This window comes from Saccostrea cucullata, unplaced genomic scaffold (genome assembly GCF_032062105.1).
Source record: "Saccostrea cucullata isolate Sc308-1 unplaced genomic scaffold, CSIRO_AGI_Scuc_v1 ctg447, whole genome shotgun sequence".
NCBI lineage: Eukaryota > Metazoa > Mollusca > Bivalvia > Ostreida > Ostreidae > Saccostrea > Saccostrea cuccullata.
The window spans coordinates 5,943-17,065 of NW_026923999.1; the positions used below are offsets into that span (position 1 = coordinate 5,943).

An 11,123-nucleotide genomic window follows, 5' to 3' on the forward strand; every position below is an offset into this window, starting at 1 on the left:
AAGGTCAGTGTAAATATTGTGGATTAGATCATTTTAAGGGGCCAGATCATTGTCCAGTTACGGAAAACATGTTATAAGTGTAAACAGATGAACCATTTAATCATGTGCAAGAAGATGCGGACACATCCCGTGAAACAGAGAAACCCGAGGAAAGCAAAAGTTCATCATATTGAAGAGAGCCGAGAAGACTCAGATGATGACTTTTTCATGTATTCAGTTGACACACACAAGGATGATGATTGGACAGTAAAGCTACTAGTCAATGATGCAATACCTATTAACTTTAAAATTGATACTGGAGCCAAGTGCAATGTCATGAGTTTAAAAGCGTGCAAGTATGCCAACATTGACACTAAACAACTAATGCGTAGCAACAGTAAACTAGTTTCCTACTCTGGACATGCTATGAGAGCCTGTGGAAAAGTACGTACATCAGTGAGACACAAGGACCAGTATTTTCTTCTAGAAATACAGATTGTTAATGATGACGTCCAACCTGTTCTTGGACTCAAGTCCAGCACTGACTTGAATTTAGTGAATCGTGTGTATACAGTGAAGAAGAATCAAAGTACTAAAAGTGCGGAAGGACTGTTGAAAGAATATGATCATTTATTTCATGGAATTGGATGTCTTCCAGGAAAATATGACATCAAGGTTGATTTCAGCATACCACCGGTAGTTGCGCCACCTCGGAGAATACCACATACTTTGAAGGACAAAGTTTTAGAAGAACTACAGAGGATGGAATCGATGAAGATAATCTCGAAAGTGGAAACCCCAACTCAGTGGGTCAGCCCTATTGTAGTCGTCAAGAAACCAAATGGGAAAGTCAGGATTTGTTTGGATCCGCGAGAACTGAATAAGGCTATTTTAAGGGAACACTATCCACTTAAGACCGTCGAAGAAGTGGTTGCTAACCTTAAGCATGCAAAGCATTTCAAAACTCTGGATGCCGCTTCAGGATTCTGTCAAATACAGCTGACCGAGGAGAGTTCGTGGTTCACCACATTTAATACACCCTTCGGAAGATTTAAGTTCGAGAGACTTCCGTTTGGAATATCGTCAGCGCCCGAAGTGTTTCAGAGAGCCATGTCTCATGTATTTGAAAATCAGCCTTGTGAAGTGATTGCAGATGACATTTTGATGTGGGCAGATAGTGAACAGGAACACTTAGAAAAACTCAGTCAAATACTGAAGAGAGCTGAGGATGTCGGATTACGTTTCAACAAGGACAAGTGCAAAGTAAACAAATCAGAAGTTGAGTATGTAGGACATGTTTTCAGTTCAGAAGGTGTGAAGCCCAGTGGTGAAAAAATCAAAGCAATTTTAGCAATTCCAGCACCAGAAAACAAGAAGGAATTACAGCGATTCATGGGGATGATAAATTACTTAGGAAAGTTTATTCCAAACTTGTCTACCAGGAACCAATCACTCAGACAGTTGCTAGAAACCGATGTTGCATGGCACTGGAATTACGAACAGGAAAAAGCCTTTAATGATCTTAAAGCCTATAACATCAACGCCGACATTGAAATATTTCGACGTTAATGAGGATGTCAAACTTTCCGTTGATATGGACTTGGTGCGTGCATCATGCAGAAGGAGCAACCTGTGGCTTATGCATCAAGAGCCTTGAATACAGCTGAGAGAAACTATGCACAAATCGAAAAAGAGATGCTTGGAATCGTGTATGGACTACAGAAATTCAACGAGTATGTGTATGGTAAAACAGTGTTAGTGGAAACAGACCACAAACCACTAGAGAGCCTGTTTAAAAAACCATTGTCTAGTGCACCTCCACGACTTCAACGTATGATGTTGAAAGTTCAGCAACATGACTTAGTGGTGAAATACAAAGCTGGCAAGGAACTCTACATTGCGGACACATTGTCAAGATCAACAGGATCAGATCCAGCTGAAGAGCAGGAGGAACAGTATGAAGTTCATGTTATAGAGACTATTCCTGTGAGTCAGGAAAAGGTGATGTTATTTCAGAGTGAAACCAAAAAAGACCCTGTTCTCATGAAACTGAAGGACACAGTTCTACAGGGATGGCCAACAAACCGGAAGGATTTAGACAGTGAACTTACTCCATACTGGAACTTTAGAGATGAGATAAGCATTGTTGATGGCTTATTGTTAAAAGGAGATCGTATCATTACACCAGAGCAACTTAGACCCCAGATGTTGAAAATTCTGCACAGCAGTCACCTGGGACAAGAGAAATGTATACAGCGAGCTAAATCAACATTGTTTGGGCCAGGAATAATCATGCAGTTGAAGGACATGATAGAACAGTGCAATATTTGCAACCGCTACAGGAATGCGCAGCAAAAGGAGCCAATGATACCACACGACATCCCAAATCGTCCTTGGCAGAAAGTTGCAGCAGACATTATGTTTTTTGGGAATGCAAGATACTTGATAACCGTTGACTACTTCTCGAAGTTCATAGAGATCAACCGCTTACAAGATGGGAAAGCCGCCACCGTTATCGACATTCTGAAGCAACACTTTGCTCGACTAGGAATCCCTGAAGAGTTCATTAGTGACAATGGACCTGAATTCGCAAACCATGAATTCAAAAACTTTTCGAAGGAATATGACTTCCGTCATATTACATCTTCGCCGAGATATCCACAGAGCAACGGTATGGCTGAAAGAGCTGTGCAGACCATCAAAAATCTGTTTAGGAAGGCACAGGATGACCACAAGGATCCGTATATTGCGCTCATGGAGTTGAGGAATTCAGAAATACCAGGAGTGAAACTTTCACCAGCACAGCTTCTATTTGGACGAACCACAAGGACGCTCGTACCAACCGTCAAATCCAAATTGCGACCAATGGGATTTAACTCAGAACTTGTTCGCGAGGAACTCCAGAACATTAAAGATGCACAAAAGTCTCTTTACGATCGCAACTCAAAACCTCTTAAACCACTTGACAACGGAGATGTGGTACGTGTTAGGATTCCAGGACAGTCTATCAAAACACCAGGAAGAATCGTTAGACCTGCAGAAACACCGAGATCGTATTTCGTACAACAAGGGAATACCACCGTGAGGAGGAACCGCAGAGACCTTATCAAAACGAAAGAACTGAGCACAGAACAACCAGTAGATACCGAAGAGTCTGTTAACGGTCACTGTGATTCGTTTTGTGATAACTCTAACCGTGTCAATGGTCCGTCTATCAATTCTGGAGACGAAACAACTAGTGTTACCACATCGAGTGGTCGGGTGATCAAAGCACCTCGCAGGCTGGTGACGGAGTGTTAATTCAAACAGTTAAAGTGAATTTCTGAATCTGATGTGTACATTCATTGTTCAGTTTTGTAGTTCAGTTTTGTTAGTTGTAGTAAAACAAAAAAGTAAGAATATTGAGAGCTGTTTTATTATAATGATAAAATGCAAATTTATTTCAAATGTAATTTTAACAAACATTTTGCAGTTAACTTAAAAGGGGAGATGTGACATTATCTGTATCTAAGAACAGTAACTCTTATACATGGTGTCAGAAGAAAAAAAATCTTGAGTCTGTTTGTGCTACAATAGGTACCATCTTCTGAAGCCGAGTGGGAGAATGTTGCTAGGGAGTTTATGGAAAGATGGAATTTCCCCAATTGCCTCGGAGCTATGGAAAACACGTTGTCTTTCAGGCTCCATTCAAAAGTGGCTCATTCTACTTTAATTACAAAAATACACATAGTGTTGTTTTAATGGCTTTGGTTAATGCCAACTATAAATTCATATACGTAGATGTTGGCAGCAATTGGAGGGTGAGTGACGGTGGAATATTTAGGGATTGCACCCTGCGCAGTGCCATGGAAGACAATTCTTTGAACATGCCGGGCCCAAAACCTCTTCCTGGGAGAGAGAGGGACGTCCCTTATGTTATTGTTGGGGATGAGGTATTTCCACTTAAAGAGTACCTAATGAAGCCCTACCCTCAAAGATCAGGTCTTGATGATAAGCAGAGAGTATTTAATTATAGGTTGTCAAGAGCCCGCAGAATCGTAGAAAATGCATTTGGGATTTTGAGCAATAGGTTTAGAGTACTGAGATCCCCAATTCTGCTTTCACCAGAAAAAGTGGAAATCATGGTACTGTGCTGCTGCGCTCTTCATAATTTTGTGCGGCCCGATTTTCAAAATGCGGCTACCGAGTGTGAGACGCCCCGGGAGATTGGCACAGGAATGGTCAGTTTGTCTAGTCAAGGATACCCCAGCAGTCAGAATGCCCGAGACATCCGTGATGAATTCAAGGAGTATTTCTGCACTAATGGACAAGTACCGTGGCAAACAGCTACTTAAGTACGTCTTTTACAGTATGTTCCTTTAAAACATTCTATAAAGTTATTAATAAGTAAAAGAATAACGAAATAAATACATCAGTAATTCTAGACAAATATTTACTGTTTTTTAGAAGAGATAATACTACATCAAAACATGCAGATATAATAAAAACAAATTTTCTTTTTTAAAATCTATCGGGGTTAATGTTTGCAATCGTCATAGAAGTGTATCGTTAGTTCGTTACAGCCCTTGAGTAAAAATGTAAAGTGTCTAATTCCGTCTTCGGATGCTGTGGTTTGATTGTAATTAAACTGATAATTTTGAGGCATAAATTGCTGTTGATTTTGCTGTAAAAAAGAAACCTGCGTTTCGCATATCAAATTTTGAATTTTGTTTTTTAGAACACATTTTTGGATGGTATTTGGCATGGACATTAGGGATCAGCGAACGTATTTACCGAAAACTACATCATCAGATTCTTGATCTTCGTCAGGTTGATTCAAGCAGTCTATGGCTTTTTGGAGTAAAAGATCCGACTGACTCTTTTTACAAATGTCCTTTTTTTTCAGAGGTGTAGAATAATTTTCTGATGCTGTAACTTCCAGAAAGCTGTCATCTTGATCCATATCAGTTGAAGGCTTGAAAAGGAATTATGATTTTTATGTCAAATTAATCGATATAAATTATGACATATCAAAAGCAATTAAGCAACAAATGTAAATGTCAACAGATCTCATGCATTAGCTAAATAATATATGGGAAAAAAATAAATGTATAGTCCTACAATGTTAGATTTTGACTTCCTTTTCTTCACATGGGGTTTTAAAAATCTATCCAAGTGCTGAAACATCGGCCATTTACTCTCGTAAATTTCCTCTGTCCCTGAACCACTTCTTTTTGAATCCTCAACTTTGTTTAATTCCTTCCTGTAGTAAGTCCTAAGATTGTTGATTTTCTGTTGAATTTTGTCTACTGCAATAAATGTTATTGAAATATAGATAAGAGGACGACTACTATATAAATAGTATTTATAAACAATTATGTATAACCTCACACAAACAGCTCAGGATAATTGAAAATAATTTAATTTTATTTGTATTCTCGCCTCTCATTGGTTGATTTCCAAAAAGGAACGCATAACATTTTGTATAATCTGGTTTGGTATGGGGACACACCCCCTTGACGACCAGCTTAATCATCATATCCATGCAATCCCCTCATTTCCAGTCCTCGGAATCCATGGAAAATTCCAGATTTAATAAATGTACCTTCAACTTTAAACAATTACTCGTTCTTACCTCATGTAAACAAACATCATGGCTGCAAGATCTATGTATCAGTTATTACCTCCCCTCGCTTCAAATCACTTCCGTTACTACGGTTGTATTATTGCGCGGTAAATTTGAACTTATAAAAAGCAACACAATTTTACATCAAAAGTTGTTTAATTAAAAGAGATATAAAAAAGCCTAAATTTCTCATTTTTGGAATGACCTTGACCTTTTACCTTTACATGAATTTTAAGGTCAAAGGTCAATTAATCTTATACAGTTGGTCCCATGTCTCTACGTCTTCTCGTTTTGAAAATTTATAATCATTCCTAAAATTCATAAAGTTTCAGGGGCAATAACTCATTGAAGGGTCAACGAATACTTTCGCAATGAATCATTGAAGTGTCTACTAAATTAGTCAAAAACAATAGTGAAGGTTTCATTTCTCTACGGTTTATGGTTTTGGAGGAGTAGTGATAACAAACTTTTTTGCGAAAGGGGTAATAACTCTGAAAAGGGTTAAAGTTTATTTACGCAGGGTCAACTGCAAAAATCTTTTACGGAGTACATTCCAATCAACTAAAAATCTTTTCAATAAATCTTGAAACTCAAAATCACACGGCGGAAAAATAATAAAAAACTAGGAGACTTATTGTTCACAGAACAATAAGAGGTCTTTCCACCTTTTTAAATTTCTTATAGTTTTATATTTTACTCTCTAAATTTAATTTTAAGGGAAATGGCTTGAAAAAAAATGAAAATGTAAAAAAAAAATTTTTTTGAAATAACCTTGTCCTTTGACCTTGAAAAAAATTTCAAGGTCAAAGGTCAAGGGTCATATTGCAATTAACCCATGCTTCTACTATTTATAGTTTTCAAGATATAAGGTTTAATAGTAAGTATAAAGAAGTTAAAGGGCAATAACTCATATAAGGGGTCATCTGATTCTTTTGCACTTATACAGTGAAGTTAGGCCTAAAGATCCTTAAGACATTAGTGAAGGTTTGGTGTCTCTAGGGTCTACAGTTTCGGAGGAGTAGCAATAACAAGGTTTTTCTCACAAGGGGCAATAACTTTTAAAAGGTTTATTCTTAGGGGACAAGAATAAAATCTTGGAAACAGTTTTAAGAGTACGTATTAATGATGCATAGACATTAAATATATGTTGAAAGACAAAAGAGATACAAAGAGCTAATTTTCTCATTTTTGGAATGACCTTGACCTTTGACCTTTGCATGATTTTTAAGGTCAAAGGTCACTGAATCTTATGCAGTTGGTCCCATGTCTCTACGACTTCTTGTTTTGAAAATTTTTATTTATTTGTAAAATTCAAAAAGTTCCAGGGGCAATAACTCATTGAAGGAGTCTCCGAATGCTTTCGCAACGAATAGATTGAAGAGTCCCCTTAATTAGTCGAAAACACTAGTGAAAGTTTCATACCTCTACGGTTTACGGTTTCAGAGGAGTAGCGATAACAAGCATTTCTTGCAAAAGGGGCAATAACTTCGAAAGGGGTCAAGGTTCATTTACGCAGGGTGAACTGCAATAATCTTTTATGGAGTACATTCTTATGGACTATAAATCTTTTCGATAAATCTTCAAACAAAAAAACATGCGGCGGAAAAATAATAAATGAGAAAAATAATAACTAGGAGACTTATTGTTCACAGAACAATAAGAGGTCTTTCCACCTTGTTTGAATTTCAAATTTGTTTTATTCCTGACTCTTTAAAATTAAATTCCATGAAAAAGAAACCAAAATTGTCTTAAATCATAGAAAAAATGAAAATAAAAAAAATGGAATGACCTTGACCTTTGACATTGAAAAAAATATTCAAGGTCAAAGGTCAAGGTCACAAAGCAATTGACCCCATGCTTCTACGACTTATAGTTTTCAAGTTATAAGATTAAATAGTAAGTACATAGAATTTAAAGGGCAATAACTCATATAAGGGGTCATCAGATCCTTTTGCACTTATACAGTGAAGTTAGGCCTAGAGACCCTTAAGACATTAGTGAAAGTTTTGTGTCTTTACGGTGTACAGTTTTGGAGGAGTAGCGATAACAACGTTTTTCGCACAAGGGGCAATAACTTTTAATATCAATTCTCTGTAATTATCAAAATTGGTTGGCCACGCATAGAAAAACATTTTGATTTTTTTATTATAATTTTAAAGAGCTATGTCATTAATTGTAAAATCTAAAGTGGGTTTATGAAATAGACCCTTGGTTGCCATAGAAACGGGGTGCAATATTCTCAATTTCGTTAATTTTGAAAAACGTGTACTTATCAAGAAAAACTGTGTCCAGAAATGAAAAGGGATAACTTAATATGTTTTCATTATTTAAATTTAATCCTACAGATTAAAGTAATTATATCTGTAGTTTTAATTTAATCTCTCAATAGTAAATGGCCATTTTACATATTATAACATATCAGATATGTGATTGGTTTAGTGGAGTTTTTGGAGGCTTAAAAGTTCCAAGGGCAATAACTCATTGAAGGGGTCACCGAATACTTTTGCAATGAATAGATTGAAAAGTCCCCTTAATTAGTTGAAGACATTGGTGAAGGTTTCATACCTCTATGGTTTACGGTTTCAGAGGAGTAGCGATAACAAGCATTTCTTGCAAAAGGGGTTATAACTCCGAAAGGGGTCCAGATTCATTTACGCAGGGTCAACTGCAAAAATCTTTTATGGAGTACATTCTTATGAAATGAAAATCCTTTCGATAAACCTTGAAACAAAAAATCACGTGGCGGAAAAATAACTAGGAGACTTATTGTTCACAGAACAATAAGAGGTCTTTCCACCTTTTTGAATTTCTTAAAGTTTTACATTTTACTCTCTTATTTAATTTTAAGGGAAATGGCTTAAAAAAAGAAAATGAAAATTTAAAAAAAAAAAAATTGAAATGACCTTGACCTTTGACCTTGATCAGGTCTTCAAGGTCAAAGGTCAAGAGTCACATTGCAATTGACCCCATGCCTCTACGGCTTTTAGTTTTATAGTTATCAGTTTAAATATTAAGTGCAAAGAAGTTAAAGGGCAATAACTCATATAAGGGGTCATTAGATCATTAAGTACTTATACAATGAAGGTGTGTCTAAAGACCCTTAAGACATTAGTGAGGGTTTCATGCCTCTACGGTCTACGGTTTTGAAGTAGTAGCGATAACAATGTTTTTCGCATAAGGGGCAATAATTTTTGATAAGGTCAATCTTGGGGAACAAGAACGAAATCTTTGAAATAGTTTTGAGAGTACATATTAATGATGCAAAGACTGATTGCATATGTTAAAAGACAAAAGAGATATAAAAAGAGCTTAATTTCTCATTTTGTAATAACCTTGACCTTTGACCTTGACAAAATATTCAAGGTCAAAGGTCAAGGGTCACAATGCAATTGACCCCATGCTTCTACCATTTATAGTTTTCAAGATACAAGGTTTATTAGTTAGTATTAAGAAGTTAAAGGGCAATAACTCATATAAGGGGTCATCAGATTCTTATGCACTTATACAGTGAAGTTAGGTCTGAAGACCCTTAAGACATTAGTGAAGGTTTGGTGTCTCTAGGGTCTACAGTTTCGGAGGAGTAGCGATAACAAGGTTTTTCGCACAAGGGGCAATAACTTTTAAAAGGTTTAATCTTAGGGGACAAGAATGAAATTTTTGAAATAGTTTTAAGAGTACATATTAATGATGCAAAGACATTCAGTATATGTTGAAAGACAAAAGAGATATAAAAAGAGCTTAATTTCTTAATTAAGGAATGACCTTGACCTTTGACCTTTTCATAAATTTCAAGACCAAAGGTTACTGAATCTTATGCAGTTGGTCCCATGTCTCTACTACTTCTCGTTTTGAAAATTTTTAATTATTCGTAAAATTCCAAAACTTTCAGGGGCAATAACTCATTCAAGGGGTCAACGAATACTTTCGCAATATATCAATGACGTGTCTACTAAATTAGTCAAAGACAATAGTGAAGGTTTCATTTCTCTACGGCTTACGGTTTCGAAGGAGTAGCGATAACAAGCTTTTTAGCCAAAGGGGTAATAACTCCGAAAGGGGTCCAAGTTCATTTACGCAGGGTGAACTGCGAAAATCTTTAACAAAGTGCATTCCTATGAAATAGAAATCTTTTAATCTTTTAGAAAAACACTTGTTATCGCTACTCCTTTGAAACCGTAAACCGTAGAGGTATGAAACCTTCACCAATGTCTTGGATTAATTGAGAGGACTCTGGAATCTATTCATTGCAAAAGTATTCGGTGACTCCTTCAATGAGTTATTGCCCATGAAAGTCTTAAAGCTGACAAGAAAAATTAAAAACTTTTAAAGGACAAGTGGTATAGATATGGGACCAAGTGCATGAGATCTTATGACCTTTGACCTTGAAAAGTAGGTCAAGGTCAAAGGTCAAGGTCATTGGAAAACTAGAGAAATGGTCAATTGAAGCTTAAAATCCAAATGACCTTGACCTTTGACCTTGAAATTTGACATTGACCTTGACCTCTGACCTTGACCCTTACTCAAAAGGTAATAAAGAAATATTCATTACCTTTATCTAGATTCAGCTTCAAGTGTTAATCTCAAGTTTAACTCTCTCTCTCTCTCTCTCTCTCTCTCTTTTTTTGGATGACCTTGACCTTTGACCTTGATAAATGACCTTGACCTTTGACCCCATTGACCCAAAGGTCACAATCAAGCTAAAGGTCGTGGAGGTATTTACAACCATCACTCTAACAAATGCTTATAAAATACCCCCCCCCCCCCCAAAAAAAAAATAAAATCAACACCAACTTAGAGAAAATGTCTACATGTCAAACGGAACGAAATATCAACATAAGGTTCGTAATAAAAGGAAGAAGAGACCTGAAAGAAAGTGTCCTGAGAGTTTTAAGGTGAGTCTCTAAAGTACAATGAAATTCTAGTGAATATCGGCAAAATCTGCATTTTTTTTCCTGTCTGAAATTAAGTTACTGCTGAGCAAAAAAATTAATTAAAGCTCGTATTGGCTATTTCTGCAATTATTGTTAATATCATTCGATTCTCCTGCTCTATTACGACATTTTAAAACCAAGTATTCTTGCTTTCTTAGGTGTATGGAATTTATTTTAATTTTATTTAGATTTAATTATGAATCGGCTGAAACTCGGAAATAGCGATTTTTCATATAAAATAAATTTGCACGCTCTCCGTGACACCGTCTTCTTCATGAAATGCATGTTTCAAGTTTAATTTATGCTCATAACTATGAATTCAATGCAAATAGAGATGATTATTTAATCTAACCTATGAGTTCGCCATTTCTGTCAAAACGAACGCGCCTATATTTTCACAAATTGTAAACACAGTGCCGACACGGAAGTTCGAATGTATCATAAGCTCTGTATGATTAACTCAATCTATTCAAACTATAAACGAACTTAAATGATTTTTTTTTACAGGAAATCTCTATTTTCATTATCCACCAATCGTTTTTCTCGAAACTATTCATTATTCCTCTCTATGTTCCATAACAAACAAATAAATACACGTGTTTCTGTAC

General features: G+C 36.2%; 1 protein-coding gene across 1 annotated transcript; it reads left to right on the top strand.

Moving 5' to 3' along the window:
* Positions 1 to 1,593: 1,593 nt before the first annotated feature.
* Positions 1,594 to 3,279, top strand: LOC134265430 (uncharacterized protein K02A2.6-like). Its single transcript, XM_062747634.1, has one exon. It carries the CDS (start codon positions 1,594 to 1,596, stop codon positions 3,277 to 3,279), a length of 1,686 nt encoding a protein of 561 aa, XP_062603618.1.
* Positions 3,280 to 11,123: the final 7,844 nt, after the last annotated feature.